At 43.2% G+C, this 23,803-nt stretch overlaps 2 protein-coding genes across 13 annotated transcripts; one reads left to right on the top strand and one right to left on the bottom strand.

Moving 5' to 3' along the window:
* Positions 1-403: 403 nt before the first annotated feature.
* On the top strand, positions 404-10,087 carry fubp1 (far upstream element (FUSE) binding protein 1). 10 transcript variants are annotated; one of them, XM_053437589.1, is made up of 20 exons: positions 404-538; positions 947-1,070; positions 2,496-2,531; positions 2,688-2,724; positions 2,810-2,856; positions 2,946-3,017; positions 3,106-3,163; positions 3,278-3,440; positions 3,550-3,648; positions 4,160-4,309; positions 4,397-4,499; positions 4,750-5,013; positions 5,576-5,736; positions 5,816-5,967; positions 6,068-6,144; positions 6,359-6,484; positions 6,792-6,866; positions 7,268-7,330; positions 8,968-9,125; positions 9,363-10,087. In XM_053437589.1, the coding sequence occupies exons 1-20, from the start codon at positions 404-406 to the stop codon at positions 9,369-9,371; spliced, it is 2,109 nt and encodes a 702-aa protein (XP_053293564.1). In that variant the 3' UTR covers positions 9,372-10,087. The 10 variants fall into 10 exon arrangements, with proteins under 10 accessions (XP_053293564.1, XP_053293563.1, XP_053293568.1 ...); XM_053437588.1 differs by having other exon boundaries at positions 6,344-6,484; XM_053437598.1 differs by having other exon boundaries at positions 405-538; positions 947-1,037.
* A 2,468-nt stretch (positions 10,088-12,555) lies between these two features.
* miga1 (mitoguardin 1) lies at positions 12,556-23,508 on the bottom strand. 3 transcript variants are annotated; one of them, XM_053437608.1, is made up of 16 exons: positions 23,397-23,508; positions 21,963-22,161; positions 19,976-20,147; positions 19,386-19,504; positions 19,151-19,283; positions 18,864-19,009; positions 17,603-17,726; positions 17,358-17,458; positions 15,903-16,012; positions 15,736-15,808; positions 15,564-15,650; positions 15,384-15,482; positions 15,163-15,297; positions 15,017-15,070; positions 14,785-14,901; positions 12,556-14,471 (listed from the first exon to the last, which is right to left on the bottom strand). In XM_053437608.1, exons 2-16 carry the CDS (start codon positions 22,059-22,061, stop codon positions 14,229-14,231), a joined length of 1,812 nt encoding a protein of 603 aa, XP_053293583.1. In that variant the 5' UTR covers positions 22,062-22,161; positions 23,397-23,508; the 3' UTR covers positions 12,556-14,228. The 3 variants fall into 3 exon arrangements, with proteins under 3 accessions (XP_053293583.1, XP_053293586.1, XP_053293584.1); XM_053437611.1 differs by having other exon boundaries at positions 15,903-16,009; XM_053437609.1 differs by having other exon boundaries at positions 21,963-22,119; positions 23,397-23,489.
* Positions 23,509-23,803: the final 295 nt, after the last annotated feature.

Here is a 23,803-nt window from a genome sequence, read left to right as displayed (position 1 = left end):
AATTAGGTTTTTAAAATACTATATATACTTGAGCTCAAATTAAAATAAAGCTGAAGAATACTTTACCAATCCCAGATTAACAACCACTGTACTTTGATGAATCTGGAGTATAGATTATCAATTTAAGTTTGAAGTCTGTGTGAAACACAGGTTTCAGACTTGACAAATATTTAATTTATTTGGGGAAAAACACTGAAAGAGAAACTTTAGAGTTTTATCTACATTTTTTGTAATTTGTTGTTATTTGTACATTTTGTTTATATTATTATGATTCCTCGATAAACAAAGATCACCACAAAAAAAAGTATAATTCTGTTCAACGTAATTTGATCCGGAGGCGTTAACCAACCCGCTCTCGCGAGACTTGCCACGCGACCACGAGAGTTGCCTCCACTTCCCGGGGATGAAATCCGCCATCTTCTCGAGCCGAGCAGCAGAAGAAGACATGGCTGACTACAGCAACGTGGCTCCCCCGTCCTCTAACGCCGGTGGCGGGATGAACGACGCTTTTAAAGATGCTCTGCAGCGAGCACGACAGGTAGGAAGACCCGTAAGATCATTTCATACTTGATTTACACCAATGTTGATGATTCCTGTGACGTTTTTTGTGTTTTTCTGATGTCGCGCACGGGGTCGGGCCAGGCGATGCTAAGCTAATGCTAAACCGACGACTCACGTTACGCCACATTGCGAACGGGGGGGAAGCCATTTCAGCCTAGAACTCGGGCTGAAATGGACAAATCCCAGAATACAAGTGAATTACACGATCGTAACCCTTTATTTATAACAATATCACCCGTTAATCGAGGTTAAATGCTCCACTTTCGTTAGTGGAGGCTTCCGGGCAGCGATGGAGGCCGCACGCATCGTGTTACTTCAAAGCCACGAGACAAAGAAAAACACAGGAGAACTAAATGGTCGTTCTCTGTCCACTTCCCCTTTTCAGATTGCAGCGAAGATCGGAGGCGATGGCGTCGCGGCTCCACCATCAAATGAGTTCGGCTACGGAGGCCAGAAAAGGCCCCTGGAGGACGCTGGTGGGTATTTTCCCATGCCTAACCTGAATATCGGTCAGTGGCTCAAATCGATTCAATGAAAGTCTTAATAGATTATGGTGTGCCTGCCCGTGTTTGTTTTAGAAGCTACTTCATTTAACTCGTTTAGATCATTTTCTTAATCTACAGATAAAACTGTGTAAATATCAAAGTGGTTTTTGCCAAGTAGTTATCTAACATCACTACTAACCACGTTGAAGCAGTTTGTTCTCCTGTGGTCGATGTTGGATGCTTTGTGTAGATGATAGCATGTGGTTGTGTTCACAGCTTTTTTCTAATCAATGTGTGATTTGACTGTGGAATATAGGTATTTGTTGAGATATTGGTGCACAAACATCGAGAGATAGTGAGCACACAAACGTGGCTTATCACTTCCAGGGTTTAGGTACACGTTGGAAGTGGTAAGGCAGGGTTTTATGATGGTTTCTCTGGGGCCAAGGCACTGTGGTGGTGGGGGGTTACTGGTCTAAAACTCACGGCCATTTTAAAACATGCATCCACACATCTCATTATTTTGGCCAAACACGGGTTGTTTTTCACAGCACACCAGGTATTGGCAAGTAAATGCACATGTAGCAGCTGGTGTGTCCTGGAAAGATCCCTACCATTTCTTTAGGGATTTCTCTATGAGCAATACCAGGAAACATTGGTGAATGATCTGCATCTGACTAGTATTTAGCTAACCTGTGTCAGATTAAATTTGTCCACAGTAAAGATGTAAGAGAACGGAAAGAACATGTTCTCTTTTTAACTTGTTTCCTTAACAGCAGAACATGGGACATTTGTCTACAGAAACTCCTGCAGGTTTCACTGGGCTATTCAAAGGCTAATTCATGCTCGCTACTCTCTAAATGCATTATGCAAGGAGCCATTATACAGCTCCTCGTAAATAGGCCCTAGTTACGCTCCATTCACAGAGAAAATTGTCTGAATGGATGCAGTTCCTTAAGTAATGGGGCTAAATAATTACACAGGCCCTATGGTTTGTTTTTATACCATATTGGTACGTACGCTTTGTCACAGATCAGGGAAACAACCATGAGCCTAAAATAACAGTCTTAGTTTCAATGCAGTTAAAATGTGGATGGTCAATGATGACAACTCATGCACCACGCTGAGAAGCTGATGTAAAAACCAACCACAAGTTCTGAGACCTGAACACACAAACTATTTACACAATCTCAATCACTAGTAATTGTTTAAGTAAATAACTCTGCCACTATAGTGTCTATTTGCCCCATAGATCTTTCATATAATTATAGAAACTGTAAAAAGTTGAATGATCCACATTGATGGAAACTTTGGCTGTTGTTTCGGCCTTTACAACTTAAAGTAAATGTACTGAATAAACTGGTGGCCTTTTTCAAACCCTGATAGTAGTGTGATTAGAGGGTTTTAATAACAGATACTTATTCTGGTTATTGTGTCGTGTTGTCACAGACCAGCCAGAGACGAAGAAAGTGGCTACAAGTGATGGTAAGTGAAGCAATGATGCCATGGTGGTAGTGATGGCTCATCACATCACTGTAATTCTTGATAATTCTCCACTCAAACTAATTGTCATTAATTGGTGGATGACTTACACCCATAATGTGTTTTTACTGCTAATGTTTTGTATCGTATTTTTTGCAGCCTTTTCAGGAATGGGAGGAATGGGTGGTGCCCCAAGGTAAGAGACAGGTTGAATTTAAATGTTTGCCATCTAGACTTTGCATATTTTGTTCATTATTAATCTTCGCACTTCTCATTATTAGGTCATTGTCAGAAGAGTTCAAGGTCCCAGATGGAATGGTCGGCTTCAGTAAGTTTGTCATTTAAATAGTTTAAAAAATAAGCACAATTTATTTATCGCTTGGATTGCGTTTTAACACTCCCACCCCTCTTGTCTAGTCATTGGAAGAGGGGGCGAACAAATATCACGTCTGCAGCAGGAATCTGGCTGTAAAATACAGATTGCCCCTGGTAGGTCTGGTATTTTTGCTGATACTGGGATATCAGATACAGTCCTTTATGAATGGTTTGTATAAACGTTTCCTCCTATGTGTTATAGACAGCGGTGGTATGCCAGACAGGTCGGTGACGTTAACAGGACCACCAGAAGCAATCCAGTGAGTATCCAACACTTGTGGTGCAAATCTTGGTGTAAAATTTCTATCACAGGCTCAATTGGTTCCTTTTGAAGAGTTCCAGAAAGTGCATGACCATAATTTTTCTACCATCAGGGGTGCAAAGAGACTTCTGACAGAGATTGTTGATAAGGGACGTCCAGCTCCAGCGTTCCATCACAACGACGGTCCGGGAATGACTGTTCAGGAGATCATGGTCCCTGCCTCTAAAGCCGGACTTGTCATTGGAAAGGGTGGAGAAACCATCAAAAGCCTTCAGGTGAGTGTTCGGCCTGTGATCAGAAGCGAAAATATAAACTAAAGGCTTTGGGAGTAGTGTCAATTAGAGACACAATAACTGAATATATGTTGTTTCTCTTGACCTAAAGGAACGAGCCGGGGTGAAGATGGTCATGATCCAAGATGGGCCACAAAACACAGGCGCAGATAAGCCACTTCGAATTTCAGGAGAGCCCTTTAAAGTTCAGGTAGGTCATTGTCCGCTAGACCATTGCATTCACAGCACTTGTTAAATAAACACACGCAACACAATGCTCTTGCACAACCCATTAAAATCTGGAGAAGTGGCTACAGACAGTGGACACGTGTGTAATTCCTTCTGGGTTAAAATCCAACTTTGTAAACTTACTAAATGTATTTGGAGCTGGAGGAGATGGTGTCACATTAACTCACAGTTGTGTCCTGAAACATTGGGGCTACACAATTACACAGGCCTATGGTTTATTTTTTAAACCATATTGGTACGTAAGCTTTGTCACAGATCAGAACAGCCGTGACCTAAAACAAAGGTCCTAGTTTCAATGCAGTTATGTTGATGGTCAATGATGAAAACTCATGCACCACGCTGAGAAGCTGATGTAAAAACCAACCACAAGTTCTGAGACCTGAACACACAAACTATTTAGACATTATTCTCAATTACCTATTGTGAAAGACGGAGTGCTGATGTAATGTTGTCATGATTCTGTTTCCCCTCAGCAAGCCAAAGAGATGGTCATGGAACTGATCAGAGACCAGGGCTTCCGGGAGCAGAGGGGCGAGTATGGTTCGAGAATTGGAGGAGGTGGCGGTGGAGGAGGAGGAGGCGGCGGCGGCGGCAGCAGTAATGGAGGAGGAGATAGCTTGGATGTGAGTGTTTGTAATAAGTTACTTATTTATAATCTTGGGCATGGTTTTTCCGCAACATCTTATGTTTGGTTTTGTCTCATCGTTTAGGTCCCCGTCCCCCGGTTTGCTGTGGGTATCGTCATTGGCAGAAATGGAGAGATGATCAAGAAGATACAGAACGACACGGGCGTCCGGATTCAGTTTAAACCAGGTGAGTGTTAACTTATAGTCACACAGATCTGAGAACAAGCTACTGAATAAATTTAGACATTTAGATGCAGTTAAAAAGGTCAATGATGAAAAATCATGCACCACGCTGAACAACTGATGTAAACCCCAACCACAAGTTCTGAGACCTGAAAAAATACAAAGAATTTAGACACAGATTCACATTTCCCCCTGACATCAGTATGTGAGAATCTAATCTGGATAGGCTCTAATCACTATATTTTTCTCCTCAGATGACGGCAGCACACCAGACAGAATAGCACAGATCATGGGTCCCCCTGACCAGGCTCAACATGCGGCAGAGATCATATCTGACCTGCTGAGGAGTGTCCAGGCTGGAGGACCCCCAGGTCATGGTGGTGGAGGTGGTGGTGGGGGAGGCGGCGGTAGAGGGCGTGGCCGTGGGCAGGGCAACTGGAACATGGGGCCCCCTGGTGGCCTACAGGAGTTTACCTTCACCGTCCCAACAATGAAGACCGGCCTCATCATTGGAAAAGGTAAGCGTAATGCTCTACTCAAAATGCATTATGCAAGCAGCTATTATACAGCACCTTGTAAATGGGCTCTAGTTGCACCTAGTTACGCTCTCTTCAAAGCGAATATGGTCTGTCATTAATGGACAAACTGTTCTAACATATTAGGGCTAAACAATTGCACAGGCCTATGGTTTAATGATTTTTCCCCCATATCAGTAGGTGAGCTTTGACACAAATCAGGGAAACAACCATGACTTAAAGCAAAGGTCCATTTCAATGCAGTTATGTTGATGGTCAATGATGACAACTCATGCACCACGCTGAGAAGCTGATGTAAAAACCAACCACAAGTTCTGAGACCTGAACACACAAACTATTTAGACAATCTTAATCACTAGTGCTATTAGTCAACGGGATCTGGGGCTTGAGTGTTAACTGCACATCTTCTTGACTGGGGTGCATGTTACAGTATTTCAGGCTCACTACAATCTTTTAAAAGCTCTTCTTGGAAAGAAAGTTAGGGAAACACTTTCAAGGACATGGCATTTCGCTGTTGTAATTTGTTAAATCTTAATTCTTCCAGGTGGTGAGACAATCAAAGGCATCAGCCAACAGTCCGGAGCCAGGATTGAGCTACAGAGGAATCCTCCACCCAACGCGGATCCCAACATCAAAATGTTCACAGTCAGAGGCTCCCCGCAACAGATCGACTACGCCAGGCAGCTGGTGGAGGAGAAAATCGGAGTGAGTTACCGGATGTTTTTGAAAAAAAACTAATAGTGACATTTGACTAGTGCTTGTTATTAAATGACTGTGTTTTCAGGGACCAGTCACACCAATGGGTGGCCCACATGGTCCCCCTGGTCCACATGGAGGCCCAGGCCAACATGGTCCTCCTGGGCCACCTGGACCTCCTGGGGCTCCCATGGGTCCATACAACCCTGGACCATATAACCAGGGACCTCCAGGGCCACAGTAAGTACATTTAACCTCCGTATTTGATTTCAATCTTTTTAAAAGTTCTGTAATGACTGTCGAGGGATGTGCTAAATGTATAATTATTTATTTTCATCAGTGGTCCACCCGCACCTTACCAGCCTCAGGGATGGGGCAATGGCTACCCACACTGGCAGCAGGGACAACCTGATCCAAGTGAGTACCTGCTCGTAGTTGATTGAGTTTAGTCTGATTTTTTTTTTTTTTTTTTTTGTTTGCTGTCATCAGCACATGAATTTATAAAGACTTAAAATCAAGAAATTCTTTCCTAAAGAGGAAACAAAAGAGACCCTGGAGATGGTTTTATGTTTTGTACAGTTGGAACTCAATGTTTGGTCCCATTTGTTGTAACCAGACGTTTCTGGTCCAGATAAGGCAGCAGCTGATGCCAATGCAGCAGCGTGGGCAGCCTACTACGCTCAGTACGGACAACAGCCACAGACGCCCATGACCCCAACAAGTGGCGCTCCCGGCACAACTCAAAGCAATGGCCAAGGTAATACATTTCTTCCACAGTTTGCCGATCGTCGGTACTTCTAGAGGAAGCAGAAACTTGCAGACGAGGGTAGATCAGTGTAGTCTATTAGCTTTACTGCAGTAGTGTCTGCCTGGTGCCTCTACCAGGAGACAGTTGGTTTGGTTTCACCATGACTTTGCTTTTGCAGAGGACCTTTTTTTTTATATTACGCAAGGGACAGGAAAGTTTTCTCCACCATCACTAGACTGAAAGCCCGACCCAGACAGGTGGAGGACAAACCACTGCGAGTGATTGACTGAATTACAAGTACGGTTTTTTTTAACAGGTGACCCACAGGCTGCAGGTCAGAGTGGACAGGCAGATTACTCCAAGGCCTGGGAGGAATATTACAAGAAAACCGGTATATGATCGTAGTTTCAGTGTACACCTACTGACACAAGACAGTCTAAACAGCCACGGGGCATTCCGTCAGCTTCTTTTTCAGGTCTGGGGATTTGTCATTATCGCTGGCCTGCTGTGGAGAGTTTTCAGTGTGTCTCCACCTGGTTTGACATTTGATGCCTGTGCTGTTTAGACTGCAACACTTTGTTTATCTCCAGGACTGAGCTGTCGACACAGAACCTTCTTATGAGCTTAGAGTAGCCTATTCTCTAGACAATCATAGGGCTTTGTCCACACTGATGGCAAACTATTCTAATGTTGCATGACTCTTACTGCTACTGACTGTTTGTAGATTTAAAAGTTTGATTTGTAGGTTATTTTTCTTTTACTATAACACACATTCCTCACTTCTCTTTGCAGGTCAGCAGAGTCAACAACCTCAGGACTACACGAAAGCCTGGGAGGAATATTACAAGAAGCAAGGTGAATACTCCTCTTAGGGATCACACCTCATTGATTTAGTATTTTCCTCCCTCCCCTCGTGGCTGAATTTTTTTTATTGGACTTCTCAACTCTTATTACTGCATTTGATTGCAGTGAATGCACACAATACTTTTATTTTCTAATGCAATTAGAATTTTTATCTGTCATGCTGGTATGTTTTTTATAAAGGGAAAATGATCCCAAATCAGTTTGCAATACGTGTAGCAAATGATTAAAGAATTAAATGTGATCCTCGTGTAAAGACTGATTAGACTTGAATTAGTCAAATAAAAAAAATAAACGTTCGTAATGTGATCGTATTTCCTTAAGAGTTTTACTGTGAAGAGTCTAGATTAAACTGGCTCTAGTAGCTGAGGTCAGGGTAAGGTCAAAGTTTACAAAATTGTGAATATGTTGACTTAATTAATACTTTTCTGTCCTGCAGTAACATCAGAGATAATATATTTTACATGAATATTGCAGGGTGTCTAGATAATGGCATCTGCCCATGACGTGATGTGTAGACTGTAATCTGTTATTGATCCATTTTCTGCTGCTTAGTCCGGAACAGTGATGTACGTCCCTGTGGGAGTCAGTTCTCCTATTGACCAGAGAATTCAATAGTTTAAAAACGTCAAATCGGTTCCAAATACTCTGAGCCCATAATTAGTCAGACCTCTGCCTTGGAGGTGAATGTTGATATGGGCGGCTGTGTTACTCCAGCAGCTCCCTGTAGTGGAGTTGCTGCTTTCTCGGCCGCCCTAGAAAAAGCAAAGAAGGTATCTGACTCACCCGCGTGAGATGTCGGTGTTGGGTTCGTTCCCCTTCTTACATGTTGTCCTCTGGGAACATGAGAACATAACCTTAACCAGTTTGAAAAATGACTATCAATAAACTGGTAAAATACTAGACTAAACCGTTTCCAGTCAATAATTTGGGCACACTCTGCTCTCAAAGGTGTGAGGCTTTCGTTAGTGGCTTATTGGTTTGGGGTTAGAAATTCAACAGCTGCTCATTAAACTTTAAGTTCTTCGCACTGCAATATAAGAATAGTAAGTATTCAAACATAAAGACATTGTGTGTTCTGAAAATATATAAAGGAACACAATTGGCGCTGCTGCGTCCATTTCTATCCATAGACATGTACCCTATGCAAAGCCCTACAACGAACCCTGATGTTCACCTCCCCAAAACTAACCATGCATGGAGGCGACCAGGAAAGCAAGAGCTGTGATTGATCCCCTTGGTATCGTTGCTTGTCTGGCAGACTGGCCACTTGAGTTCAGTTAAAAGAAAGATTTATCATCTCCCACACACGATCTGCTTGGTAACACCAAGCTGTTAAGTTAAAAAAAAGTAAGGTTTTGTAGATTAGTAAACTAGAACACACTAAACACCAGCGTAGGAACTCTACTGCCCCTAGTGTTTCAAAGGTGTAATGGCAGCGCGACAAACGCCTACACGCAACTATGAATGCGTAGCCCCGACGCAGAAGAATGAATTGGCCTCTAGTTCTGGTTTAACTGGTCTGCTCTTTCACCCTCGAGCGTGTAGCTACACCCCAGTCTGTAGTACCGAAGTAAAATAAACAATATATTACTTCATACTCATTTGTTTTCTCGTCTTTGGCCCTCTAGGTCAAGCGGCCCCTCAGGCCACTGCAGCAGCGGCAGCCACCCAGCCCGGAGGCCAGCCTGACTACAGCGCTGCCTGGGCGGAGTACTACCGGCAGCAGGCTGCGTACTATGGTACCAACAGCCCTCAGGCGATGGGTGCAGCACCACAAGCCCCTCAGGTACACCCCCGATAAGAATCTGCCCTCCACATTCATGTTTACTCAGTAGTTTGGTGCCGTAACCTCCTTCCTCCCCAGGATCCTCACAGGGAATCCGGTGGCTGCAGCACGTACACAAACTTAACAAACACACAACTTCCTTCCTAAACAGGTTTTTTAACTATTTAATTTAAGGAAGCTGAGTCCACTTTCCGCTGTTAACATGCAACGTATCTTCTATGTATTTCTTCTGCACAGGGCCAGTAATGTGAAGCGGACATAAAGTAAATGCTACATTGTCGAAACAAAATCCTTTGTTAAATGTTTGGATGCAGACGCCTTGATGAAGATCTTAAATTTCCTTGGTTTCAAAGTGTTTCACAGAGATGGCAGATTTCCCGGCGAACTTGTCCTCTTTCTTTTTGTTTTTGTTTATTTTTTCTTCTTGTAAATGCTTTGTTTTTAGTGAGTTAATTATACATATGGTCATTCCAGTCCTGTATCTACATTAAATGTGGTTAGAACTCCTGTTTATTGAACTGTTGACATTACCTTGTAAATCATCTCAGTTTTAAAAATGCTATTGCCTGTTGTGTTTTTGCAATAAAACAAACTGAAACCTCCTGTGTTGGTAAGTTGGGGTGGTTACAGAACCAGACGGGTGGGTTGACAACAATTTCTGTGTTTTTACCTGAGGGGGAAGGGGGGAGGGTTGAAGTTTAAACGCAGGCCTAGACTGGGTTTCATTGTTCAAAATGGTCGACTCCAAGTTGTGCTGTCCTGTCTCTCTCCAACTGTCCATAAGGCTCTTAGATACAATATGTGCGTGCAGTGATCCCGAGCGGTTCAGACCAACAAACGTCCTCTTGTAGATTGACTATTTTTAAAATTTTCCACTTCCTGTTGTGTCATTAGAAAGTTGACTGGCATCTGTATCGTAAACTCATGCATTTACCTGCGTTGCTGTGGCACTCTTGTTGTTTTTTTAAAAAGTCTCTTTCTGGTTTGACCTTGTTGAGGTAGTATGCTCTGTATTTTGCCTTGATAGACACTTCCTCCTCCTCCACAGGCGAGTTTAGAAAAGTGGTAAGCAAGTGTTTTTCTTAACATGTTCCTCAGAAAACGTGGTTGCAAGAAAATGCTGCATATTTTTTAGTGTTCTTATAAACATATATATATATATTCTTGTGCTGTTCTTTTTCCAGGACAGTCAGGTAAATTGTATGGAAAATGCATTGAAACGTTTGTCTTGCCCATTCTCTCCAGTTGTGAACTAACTCACATGTATAAATTTGTCTTTTTTTATAAAAATGTTTTTTTAATATAAAAACATTGCAAAAGAAAGTATTTTTGCTGTGCCCATTCTGTTAGTCTTTACCCAGTATAAGAACGTAGATGTTATAGGGTCGGGGGTGGCTAAGCAGTCTTCATCCATCAGTTGAGCCCTCCTCTCCTGTAAGTACCAAACTGATTTGAACTTTTGAGAGAAAAACGCCTATTTTTGATGCTTTACAAAACTTGAAGCAATGTAGTACTTTTTTGTCACATATTTCCATCTCCCCCCCCTCCATGTGTGTGGGTAAGTATGAAATGTTCCGCGGAGAGGCTTAAGGACTTTGTAGATGTTTGATTCTCGTACCACATGTTTCTGAGACTTGCCTTGTGTGACCGTTTTAACATGACGTCTGACTCTTCAGTCGTAGCGTGTTCTGGTTTCTGTGTAGGAAGTTGGATTATTTTTCTCTGAACTGAGGCTTGAATGTCGGTGTTTATATCCACTGCCGGTAGGAACTGTTTTAAGGATGTCATGTGGTTTTTACATTTCTGACCTGCCAAGTGCCATTGTCTAGTCGAGACTTATGTTTTTTACAAAAATGCCATTTATTGCAACATATTGCTTAACGTCCCACTGCATATATCCAGTGTAGCATGCTTAGGTTTCTCATCTAATTTCTTCAATGTCCTATATGAGCATGTGGAATGATGCGAGTAGCGGAAGAGTTTCTCAGTAGCTCCGTTTTGATGATGACATTTATTCTGATGTTGAAAAAGGCTGTTGATTTATATCTATTTAAAAAGTCTAAAACAATCTCTGCATTGTTCACTGATGGCAAACAGTGCGATATCTGATCTTTGCAGTGTCGTCCCTGACCTTGCACCTTAGGTTCTGCCGCAAAAACACAGGTAAGCGAAACCTAAGGAAACCAGTGTTTCTGTTCAGTGACCAGTATGACATGCAAAGACAAATGCTTACCTGTGTCGTTAACATGCCTCCAATGCATTCATGCTTAGTCGTAAAGATATTTCTGAAAGTCTGAACAGTCCATATTTTTGAAGTAAGGATGATCTGCCTTCATGAATGAAATGCATGACGTGACTTGTATGATTGTTTCATGACGTTTTGACTTCTCAACAAATCAGAAAAACGCTCTTTTGTAGATTACCTGAGGAAATATCTTGTCATTTTTCGTATGTGCTTAATATGATAGCCTTATGTTTGCTCCTGGTAAGTCTGATAGCGATTTGTACAATGATGTAGTCATCTCTCACCCTGGTGTAACAAACCGCATGCAATGCAAACCTGTTGCCAGACGTTAGCCATGTCCCGAGCTGTCAGATCGGTGAAATACATGATTCTCTTTCATTTTTTATCCTATTTCTCCTGTCGTGTTGTGAATCTGCCCTGAACGTGCAGTGCAAAGTCTCTTATTGAAACGCTGCTGCCTTCACTTCTCGCTCACAGTGTTGGAGGACGCTGCAGGCTTAGGTCGTAGAGTCAGGCCCTGTCGTAGTTTGCTCCCCCCCCTACTCAAAAAGGAGGAATCCTTTGAGTCAGTGCCACTGCTGAACGTAGACCGTTCGAGAGCTCCGGTGATAAGGTAAAAGAACAAAACAATAAACCCAGCAACGCATTGAAATTTTAAAATTCTGTGATTGCAAAAGTGTTGGTCAGATTTCTGTTTTCCTGCTCGGATTGATTTCTCTCTTTAAACCATGCCATAGTGTATTTAGAGCTGTCTGTTGGTTTACTGCTTGATTACTTGCATTTAGTCACATTTAGCGAACAGGAATGTGGGTTAGAGAGCTGGACGAGGACAGGAACTTAACACATTTTCTATAACATATGCACTGTTTCTACTGGGAGTAACTTCTGGGGTTTCGCTGTAGTTTTAAAAGGTCACATAATGTGTTTGAGGCTTTTCACTCTGTACATGTCAGATACTCAGTGTTTCAACACACAGTTGGAGTGGGTGTAGAAGACTAAACAAGGAGCATGCCTTAGAGGTAAAGAGGTTTTATGTGCTGTGTATATTCTATTGGTTTGTTTTATTCAGTGAACTGTTCTGACTTTAACATGTTGCCATGTTCATCAATAAAGTTGTATAAAAAAAAACCCGACTAATGCATTTCATAAGAATTCCTCAGATTTAAAGAAATGACACAACCACCATTTAACACATGAACATCTTTATTAGATTCTTTTGTTTGAGTTGAAGTCACAAATGTTTCACTTGATTTTCTGAAGAGATGAAGGACGACCTGTTTTTAAATCAGTCACATGGAAACTGACTCACTCGTCTCCTCGTGATTCAAATTACACACGGGATCAATTAAATCTTCAGAAATTAAACAAGTGAGTCTCCCAAAGTGAAGCCATGTGATGTTTGACAGAGTAGCTTGAATCTAAACTGTTCAGTATATTCAGTTAAATGAGAAACAGTCCCATGGTTGTTTAGCTGTGCAAAGGCTTTTTCTATTAAACGTCTGTTTGGCTGTATGACTATTTATTAAATTTAATTTCTTGATAGTTAAGGTCCAAATCTTAGATTTAGTTTCTGCATCGACCTGATGAGGAAACTAGTTCCACTTATGATCGTATTTGTTTGCTGATGATTGTCCCAATCATTTTGTTTTAGCAAATATAAAGAAAAGTAATTCAGAGATTCAGTTCCCATCAAAGATCGACAAAACAATATTCAAATAAAAATCTGAAACGTGAGAATTATTTTAATTATCTCAAGTCAGATTATTTCATCTGTCCATAGAAACAAAGCTCAACTGAAAACACTATTTAGGAAGGGAAAAAAGTTTTAAAGCCAGGACTGGATGTGATATATTAAGTGACTCCGTCATGTGGTGCATGTTCTGTGCATGGCAGTGACTGAACAGCAGAGCGGAGACTTACTGGAGAATAAACTTGTCAGATGAACATTCAGTGAAGGATGAAGGCTTGAAGATGTGAATGTGACAGTAAGGCTTCTTGTGTTTGCCCGTCGTGAGGAGCTGAGGGACACAGGCTGATAAACAGCTGGACGGTTATGAAACAGTGATGTTTAAGCTTTGACTTCCTGTAGCTGATGGGTCGTGGTCCTGGGAGGCTGCATGTGCTGGGACTCATTTAGGTGGTGCAACAAAAAAATCGTATCATTTCCGACAAAGTTCTCTGGTCGACTCTCAAACTGTTTCCCTTTATAAGTAACTTCCCTGGGCAGCATGTGCTTGTAACAAAAAAACGCAAAGTGCATTTAGTAGTTACTCGTTGCTGATGTTCGGTAGGATGCGGAAATACATCTAATAAATATCTCATGAGGTCGTGATATTCAAACCACTGCATGTTTGAAGCTGATCACAAACTCCATTGACACGTACAGGCACTACTACAACTTCTACAAAATAAACCCTGCGTCATGTAGCTGTTTAACAAAATAAATACCTTTTTTAATTTTTTCACATAAATTGCTCTTAATAGCAGCAAATACACCTTAATTCACAGAGTTATATCTACTGCAGGAGAACCACTGCTGAGTTTAAATTCTAAATATTATTGCTGTGATATTTAAAACTGATGTGCACAGTGGAGAGGGGCTGGGGGGGGGGCCGTGCTGAGGTAATGAGCGTGTGTGAAGGCCGGCGGCTGGTTCAGTTTATGAAGATCCTCTGACACAGAGCGATGAGAGCACAAGGTATGATGGGAAATGGGTTTAACGTTTATATTCTACAGTAGATACAGTAGTAGGTGAGGTCAGAGGGTGAAGTCATGAGCCTGTCGGGCTCTGATGTGTTAGTTTCCACACCGACAGGCTGCTCTGGTCCGACTGGGGCTGAAGATAAATGCTGTGGTTCTCATGTGTGTTCTTTGAGGACCTGCGTCTGAACCTCCTCCCCCAGCAGAGCGCTGGGCAGCAGCTGCACCTGAGGGGAACTGCAGCCGCTGACTTGCCGCAGCGGGTCGGTGCCCAGGTAGGCGAGCAGCAGCTCGGAGCGGCGGTGCAGCAGGTGGAGCATGTCCTCGGCCAGGCTCTCCACGGACGAGTAACGCACGTTGTCCAGGTCGAAAATGTCCTTCAGGAAGTGCAGCACCTGGTCCTGAGGGAGAATGTTGAAATGGATGAAAACTTAATTTGATATTGACGTCAGAAGATTCATCTTTTCTTATATCCACAAAGTTAGCTATGAAACCGCTAAATATTCAGCAAACTATTTTAGCTGTTATCAACTTCTTGTTTCAGCTGGACCTCATATTAATAATATTAATTCACTCTGACAGTGCAAATGTCCCGGGAGCTGTGATACAGAGCTGTCAACAGGGAAACTCCACATAGAACGTGTATCTGGAAGTTGTCGTGTGTCCCTGTTGATCTTCTGACCCTCACACTTTAAATATGAAAGACCTACTGACCTTGAAGAAGCAGCAGAAGTCGTGCAGGGAGCTCTTGGGACCCAGGAAGCCCCAGGCCAGGACCGGGCTGATCTGTTCACACACTGCGTAGAAATGAGCGATGAAGCCGTCGGGAACCTGAGACCGAGGAAACAGGAGAATATTAAAACACATGGGTCTGGGACTGAGGGACTAGAGATGAAGATGTCAGATCATCAACATCTCTTCCATTGTGAAGGTTCCAGACTTGTACCTTCATGTGCTGCCTCTTCTGCTTCAGCACTGACCAACAGCTGGAAGCCACCGCCTGTCGAACACAAACCAAATATTAAAGTTGAAAAGCCTCAACCTCCACTTATCTTCTCCAGTTCTCCGTAGCTCAGATTCTGGTTCACTCACGGTTTCCTTGAAGGAGCTGTTGAGCCAGCGGTTGTTGACAACGTTCTGGATGGAGACCGGTGGATTCTCCAGGTCCTCAAACGAATCCATCAGGATGAAGTCCAGCACGATATCGTAGAAGTTCAAATGCTTCACCTGGCGAGAGCGAGAATGAAACTGGTTGGACTGGAAAGTAAAAAAAGTCAACTGGTGGAGAAGTTCAAACATTGGACATCACTCACTCCTCGCGTGGCCAGCTCCACCTCCGTGTTCTCCCAGTGCTCCGGATGCTCCAGGAAGCAAATCATCTCCTCAAACACTTCCTCGAATCTCCTCGGGCTCTGGAGAGCGGACGGTGAAAGTTATGAGCAGAAAGACTCGTGAACGACGGACGATTATATCATCAGTGTCTTCTCTCTCACCTTGTGTCCTTTAACGATGATGGACGACAGGATCTTCTTTCCTGTGTCGGTCAGAAACATCCTGGTCTTCCTCTCGCACAAAATGAGCTGGAGACAAAACAGGGTTTTACTAAAGCTGATTATTTTTCACTTAAAAGAGGAACCATGTCAAAATGCTCCGGTTGGTCTGTACCTGACACGCCTGCCGCACACAGTGCAACTTCGCCAAGAAATCGATGTCCCCAAGACACTCCAGCATCTCAGTCCTGACGATGAACGATGAGAAAAGAAACCAGATGAACATCGAGTGCTGGTCGTCTTCTGAGTTTCATGTGTTTTATATAAATAGATTTAATTTACCGCAGCACTCTGCAGGAGATCTGTCCGTCCTCGGCCATCTCCAGAGCCTCGTCGTAGAACGAGTGATGTCCCAGAGCGAGGACGCTCCTCAGCTCCCGGTGCTCCGTCTGCTGACACACAGACACACAGCAGAGGGAGGGAATTAAACTAACTAAATAAAGATCATTATAAACAACCGCAGTACAGAGAGAAGAGAAGTAAACATTCTCCTGAAGGGACGAGAAGCCTGGAAGTGTTTTTAGTTATTAACAATGCAGTTATATACGAATATAAATGAAACAGGTTGAGCCCAATTTCTGACTCGTCACCAAGTTGTGGAACAGGTTGACATCAGGCCCAGACAGAAGCCAATCACGTTGTGTGAACTCTTCTCCGACTGGATGTTTTCCAGGCTAAACATCTACGAGTTAGCGACAACTGCAGCCAATGAGAGGGCAGGGGGGGGGGGGTGAGGGCAGCTGTGGGAAACCGGACATACTAGTGTGAAAGCTCATGTAGTGTGTGACTCCCTCCTGCCAGATAGTTGTGTAGCGTGAGATTCCCACTCATTCACAGTAACTGTATTTGTGTTTAAGACAACGTGAGGGAAAGTTACTTCCTGTTGCGGTTCTGAATAAGCTGCTGTAATAAGTTCTATTAGAAAACAGCTTGTGACCTTGAGACTTCTCCGTGGTGCTGAAGTGTTTGTAGTTGATAGTGAAACCAGCTGCACAGTAACACTGAGCCGTGCAAGTTGAGCACTGATAGCGGAATGTCAACCGTCTATTTTTAAGTGACCCTGACTTTAAGTGATCCAGTTTTACTGCTGAGAGCTGCACCTCACACTCACTGACCAGGAGACAGCCAGTCGGAGGGTTTCAGTGTCTTTCACCTTTTCTTAATGTGATGTGCACTGAACGTGAAAACACTCAGGTAGAGATTCATCTTGAACTTGTCCGATCGTTTCACTTCAAGTTAAACACGTCTGTGCTCAGGCGTCTTAAGCTGCGGTTTATTTCTGTGCTTTGTGGGTCAAGTGCAGCCGTGGATCCAGAGCTCGAGGCCTCGCGGTGACTTAGAGAGCAGAGGAGCTGAGCCGAGGTAGATGGTAAACACAAGGTGGTGAATCTGCAGGAAGCTCAGAGCGATTTAAACAAATCCTTCTGGGAACCAGTGGAACACTCGCTGCTTCAGACACTGTGAGATTCAGAGGTTGACCTCTTCAGGTTCTCACTTTGAATTATCGTAACAGAGGTAATATCTATTACTATGTTTAACTGATAATAAAAGATTATTTTTCAAGATGAGGAGCTCGAAATGACAATGTGGATAAAAAGTTATTTAATTCATATATCACTTCCACAGACGGACTTTGTTTTGCTCTTAAACAAACATTTGAAAGTTTCTCCATCATGTTAAAGTTCTCGTGGTGCATGTGAGACGAGTTGATCTGTGGATGGAGTTGTTTCCTCTCACCTCCACAGCAGAGACGAAGGAGTCGTTGGAGGCGATGCTGAGACTGTCTCTGAGACACACGTCGTCCAGCTCCTCTCGGCACAAAACGTCGGCCATTTTATCTGAGGAGAAAAATCATTCAGTTAAAAAGCATTCCAACACTGACATAAACTTCAACCATGAGTCAATACGAGAGGGTTCTATGTTTATAAAGGTAGATGTGTGTCTCTGTGCTGGTCATGTCAGGTTACACAGCAGCGACTCACCCTGGCTGTTGCTGTGGATCGAAGGCTCGGACATTCCCAACACTCCCTCAAACTCCTCCTGCAGGTTGTAGGCTCTCTGCAGCAGAGACTTCAGCCGGTGGACGAACTCTGCACTGATCACATCCTGATCACAAACACATTCAGGATGAACCAGAGAAACTCAGAAAGGTCCTGATGCTCCATCTGAACAAACTTCAATATAATGTGTGGAGGTGTCAGTGCACTGTTTCACTCATCAACTGAATAAGAACAATATTAAAGCATCAAACAAGTTAAAGGACAGCTACTGATCAACCTGTTCTCATTGTTGATGAATATTATCTTCCTATCCTCCTATCAACACACATCATGGATAAATATATCCCTCGTAAACCTGGGTGTTGTCTCGGCTCAGGAAGTCAGATCAAAGTGTTGTTCACCTGCTCTAGTGGTATCAAACCAGTGGAAACCAGTAACTACTTTGATTTCCCTGTTAATCCTGGAGTGGAGGCTTATGTTTTTATTGACATTTGTCTCAAAAACTACTGAACTGATTCCCATTAAATGTGGTGGAGGGGGGGGACACGAATCCAGGAGGAACCCATTTAATTTGGATAAATTGGCCGATCCAGGGTGTTGTTCTTGTTCTCTCCTCCAGGAGATTCTGTTTTCGTCTGCCGTTGTTTATTTGTCTGTTAGTTAGCAGGATTATGCAAAAACCACAGGACGGATTACCAGGAAACTTGGTGGAAGAATGGGACATAGGTCAGGACGGATCTGGATCAGGGGACGGATCCAGGATTTATAATTCTCTTTCTTTAACATTGCAAGATGCATTTGGACAACTTAGTTTCCAAATAACTGAAACGTTATTTAAAAGTAATGCATCCAGGTATAAAGGCTGAGGGCAGAGGAAACAGGAGGACATTTCAAATATCTTCTTCAGCCCTCTCTTGAGAACCCCCCCGACCCACTCATTTAATCAGCTTTATGGAGGAGGCCCAGAAGCAGGGGAATCCTCGAGGACCAGGCAGCCGACTGGACGTCTGTCTGGGTGCCCAGGCTTAACTACTTGACCCTCACTAATCCAAAACCCTTCCCACCAGGTTTCAGAGCCATCGAGTTATACAACCTAAACTCTGTGACACCAGTCAGAGTGCCGGTTATTCAGATATGTGTTTGTGGGCGGTTTCCTGTATAACAACAGAGAACAGAAGCAGGACCTTCAAGTGGCTCTTGACTCATCACACCGACGTGTTTAATGGTGTTTGTGTGTGTTCACCTCCATGCTCTGCTCGGCGATGTCCTCTCCAGCCCCCGCTTTGACAGAAGCACAACTCTCGTGGTCGTCCTCGTCCTCGGTCTGCCTGGTCCTGAACGTCAACGCTTCCTCCCACCGTCCCAGAGCCTCTTCAAACAAATCCATACCTGAACACACAACACATTCAATCTTTACAACCTTCAAAACAATAAAACAATCTACCTCACAAGGGAAAACAGATCATTACAAGGAAATAAAACACAGATATGGGCTCAATACTAAGTAATGAGGTATGGTTATGTATTTACCCATAAGGTACAGGTTCTCAGGGGTGGTGAGGGGTAAGCTGACGACACTGCAGATGTCGGCCTCTGCCACTCTGTCCCAGCCGATGGATTCATTTGCACAGGTGCTGCTGCTCGACGAGTTCATGCTTTTCACCTGTAAACACAACAAATCAACTTAAATTTCATTCAATATGTTTGTGTAATAATGTTCTTGGGCTTTGACATCTCAAATAATAAAGCTGTGCCTGTGTCTCACCGAGGCCAAGCTGAGCAGGGACCCGGACAGCTTCCTGTAGTCTCCTGTGCCGAGCACCAGACCAGAGGAGTAGGCATTCTTGGAGTTGAGGGAGAGGGTGATGTTTTGACTGGTGTTATCTGGAAGGATAAAGACGAGAGAGTTACTTGTAAATGTTTAAGAGAAAGATCGGAACACAGTGATCGTGGTAGAAGATCGTGTAGCAGGATCACACAATGGATTAACCCTAACTTCAGTTCTACAACAGGGTTAACAACGGATTCAAATCACCTCCATCTTGTTTTAATTATTGACTTTTCAAGTTTTTTCGGCTCCAACTATTGTTTGTAAAACAGAATAATACGCGCTTGTGAAGGTTTGCTTAGACAAAGTTAGAGGAAAAGCAAACACTGCAAACACAGACAGACGGTTTTATTGCATCAGGTCATTATAAAAACCTGATGTCTGTTAATTTCTCTTAAAGACTGTAATTGGTAATAAATCTTCCAAAGGGAGATTATAAATGAATCAAACCAGGAGTTTTAAAAGTCAGAGGTTGGGTCTCTGCTGAGACAAGGGTACAGAAAAGGTTCCGTGTCAGGGAGTCTTACCGTTCCCTGTCGCCACTGGGGAGAAGAACTCGAACCCAGCTTTCTCCCACTCAGGCGAGAGAGCCTTCTTTCTACCCTTCCTCCTCTGGAAGCGGCGTGCGAGGAAGAGGAGCGAGAAGGCACCGAACGCAGTGGCGGCCACCAGCTTTTTAGTTCCTGTGCTGACACTCACCTGGAGGACGGGTTGAGGGAAGAAGAAGGAGAAGTTAGACGATGATGCATTTTTAAAAAGGAACCAAGAACTGCAGATTGGCTTCTGTCTTCCTTGGTTCAGTCTTAAAGAATAAAAAATGGATAAAAGTACATTAAGTGCAATACTGGAAGAAACTCAGAGTTTAACTGAGTAAGCACAATGGACACTGGTTATCAGAGAGGCAGCTATGGGAATCAGGTCCCAGCCTGTCATCTAGATTTGACAGCATCAGTATCAGAGAGCGTGTTCCACTCTACATAGAAACACTGACAAAGATTAACCACACACACACCGCTGCTGAACATCCCAAACAAATGAACATTACATAAACACTCATTCTGGAGCTGTGACAACACACACAATGTTGACCTTTATTTTAAAAAGCTGCTGAATAGAAAGTGGTGTTTAAATGATGACACAGGCCTGCAGTGTTTCTGTGTCTGCAACCACACAAACACACACACACACACACACACACAAACAGCAGACGTGCTCCTACCACATTCTTAATGACATCAGATCAGCTACCTGATACTGGACACACACATACAAACACACAAACACACACTCTCCTCACGTACGACTCATAAACGCAATAACACAGGGGTCACTGGAGGAAAATACGAGTTACCATCCTGAAGGAAACAAAAACCAGCAAAACCAATGTGGATTTTACCAGAAAATATCAAATTATGCTTTTAATGTTCTTTGTTTGTACTGTTTTGTAATTTGTAGTTTTTAAATATGGGTTACAGGGTAATTTTAAATCATGTTTTACAAGTATAGGCTTGATTTTGACATTTAAAACGATTCTGAAACTCCTCGTAGCAAAATCCAAAATCAGAAAGATAAACATTAACACTGTAAATTAGCTTTTCCCTGCAGCACTTTACCCACCACTTTATTAATATATCCACAGAGTCACATGTATCTCTTCCAACACGTTCTCATGAGTAATGGAGCCGTGCTGCTTGACATTGTTTCCCCATTACTCAGCGGCTGTAAGCTGCAGCACAAAGCTGCTCAGGCAGGTAGTGATACTGAACATCTAAACAGATCCAGCCACAGGTTCATCTAATCGGCTTAGAAGGGACACTATGAATGGAGCTGCGCCAAATCCAGCCAGGTCAGACCTCCGGGGAATAATCACCGTGCTTCACAAACACTGATCAAAATGAACTAATATAAAAAATAAACCCCTAATGTGACAAAGCAGGTGTAGAGAAAGGAAGTGGCAGTAGTAGCACATGTTCAGGCCTTTGTGATTCATGTTGTAACAGCATGTGCATGAAGGTGCGATGACCACGGGGGGGAGGGGTTAATGATTCTTTACTCGGAAACCCAACCATGCTAATTAACTAATTACCTTTAAATCTTTTCAGTTAATGTTTTGTGAGGTCCTGTAAAAAACTTGTTTGAGTTAAATCTGTGTAAAATAAAATATTTCTTACAAATATGGAAGTTGATTCTTTTGATTCACATATTAATTGAACCAAAAAAGTAAATTCAACATCGGCCATGATGGAGACAGTGTTGATCTTTGGATATTGATCTTTAACTATTTTTCAGAAGGTTAAAATATGAATCTCAAATCCCCAAATTCATCTTAAAGGTGTCCACTGCAAAATGAGAGACTTGTTAAAGTACAGGAATAAGATCTGAATTCCTCTCAACGCTGGGATTCTGGGATTCTTTATCTGCCTCCATCTCTCCCCCTGAACGATCCCCCCCCTCTCATGACCCACAGATACACACCGGTGCCACTTTCCACCGCACACAGTCAACAACACCAACCTGAGCCAGGGAGCTGCAAACGGACATCGGTAGGTTCACCATGCGCAGGGCAGCCGCCTTGACAGACAGCTGCGAGCACGTGAGGGTCTCCTGTGTCATCGTGGCGGTCTATCCATGTCTCTGCAGGTCTGTCGTCCACGTCCCCATCCTGCTGGAGCTGAAGAGGGAGACAGGAGGGAGCGGCATGCGAGGGTTTAACCTTGGGAGATCCAGGAGGGGATATAATCACATTATTACATAAAGCCTCTGACATACAGTGTGTGCAAGTGGCAGCGTGCAGCGAGGATTATCCACCACATACTTTATATATTGTTCAAAAACAGGATGTCTAAATACTGTGTGAGTCATCTTCTGGTCTACAGGACTGTGGGCACGCCTACTAAAGGTATTTCAAACATTGCAAACAAGCCTCAAGACTCCGGCTGTTTGAGTAAACAGGTAAATCGGAGGCTTTTTCTTTCTAAAAAATAGTTTCTTCTTCTCAGCGCCATCTAAGCTTCTGTGTGTGTGTGTGTGTGTGTGTGTGTGTGTGTGTGTGTGTGTGTGTGTGTGTCCACCTGACATGGACAGATGCAACATCCAATTAAGTTTGCACAGGACACTCATGTGTCTCATCATCACATGTGTGTGTTTATCCCCTTTGAGGCCCTGACACAACGTTTACTGTTTACCTCGAGCATTGTGTGTTGTTCATCGAGTCGTTTTACAGTGAGTCGCCTCCAATACTGACGAGTTTCCACTTTCCTGATTGGATGTAGTGAACATGAATGATATTATGATATGTCAAAAGAATTAGTTTGCATTGGGATTGGTAGAAGCAAGTGAACAGTAACAACGCTGAAATTATACTATAGATGCATTACCAAACTAAATGTCTATGTGTCTTAAATGTCTTAAATGTCTGAATTAAAACCCGAAAGCTAGAAAATTCTTTGCCACTAGTGAAATGTGTATATACTGTACACACTCAGCACTTTTTACAAGTTTTTTAATATTTGTATTCTCTCGTCTACCTCCTGCTGACCTGCCTGATGCTGTAACTACTCACTTCCCCCAGTTTGTGGATCGATCAACTTTTATCTCATCTTATCTCATGAACCTTAGTCTGACTGAAATATGAATTCACTCATATTTCCATTCATTGACATAAAGACAAAGATATTTTCCATTAACTAATCATTTCCTCCACGAGCCTCATTGACCTGACGACACGTGTACAGAGGAAATGAATGATTAAAAGCAGAAACAGTGAAATCACCACAGCTCGTGATAATGTTATCAAACATCTCCCAACTCCAACTGGCAGCTAGCATCCAGCTGAGCTAACGAGGCTAATAACAGCTAGCTGCGCGATTCTCCCTGAATCAAACAGGCTGAGATATAAACTCGGTCTTTCATCTGAACGTGTGGAGCGGGGAGTACGGGTCAGCTCACCGGTGAGTCTGGAGCTGTCCTCCGGTCGGTTCCTCCGCTGGTTGCCGGTGCTTCTCCCGCTCCTCCAGCTGACCTCGGCGGCGGCAGAGTGAAGGACTCCGGCCGCGGCAGGCACGCGCCCATCTAGCTTGGATTTCAAAATAAAAGCACGCGCCTTGTCAATATCTGTAGAGTTTCTGCGCCCCCTCATGGTCGTCTAAAATATTACACATGTTTTTCTTGTTGTATTTTTACACAGGTGAATCATGACCATAGAATGTATTTATAAGATCATGACCAGACAAACAAAAAATTCTCAAGGGGCATTATGAGTAACGCAACAGGAAGCCCCCCATTTTTCATTCAGAGGGCCATTTTTGCCATATTCCACATTTTTACTTTGAGGAGCTTGTCCCAGGGCTTACATC

The sequence above is a fragment of the Pleuronectes platessa genome, chromosome 13, assembly GCF_947347685.1.
Source record: "Pleuronectes platessa chromosome 13, fPlePla1.1, whole genome shotgun sequence".
NCBI classification, from domain to species: domain Eukaryota; kingdom Metazoa; phylum Chordata; class Actinopteri; order Pleuronectiformes; family Pleuronectidae; genus Pleuronectes; species Pleuronectes platessa.
The sequence above is the reverse complement of the archived record's forward strand: the minus strand, read 5'-3'. Positions and strand labels throughout refer to the sequence as shown.

Coding starts and splice junctions, on each gene's coding strand:
- fubp1 (XM_053437588.1), top strand. CDS start 404: ATGAAATCCGCCATCTTCTCGAGCCGAGCAGCAGAAGAAGACATGGCT. Junction 1,071..2,495: donor CATGCCTAACCTGAATATCG/GTCAGTGGCTCA, acceptor GTGTTGTCACAG/ACCAGCCAGAGACGAAGAAA. Junction 4,310..4,396: donor GAGGAGGAGATAGCTTGGAT/GTGAGTGTTTGT, acceptor CTCATCGTTTAG/GTCCCCGTCCCCCGGTTTGC.
- miga1 (XM_053437608.1), bottom strand. CDS start 22,061: ATGACACAGGAGACCCTCACGTGCTCGCAGCTGTCTGTCAAGGCGGCT. Junction 19,505..19,975: donor CCCAGTGGCGACAGGGAACG/GTAAGACTCCCT, acceptor TTATCCTTCCAG/ATAACACCAGTCAAAACATC. Junction 14,902..15,016: donor AGAAGAGGCAGCACATGAAG/GTACAAGTCTGG, acceptor CCTCGGTCTCAG/GTTCCCGACGGCTTCATCGC.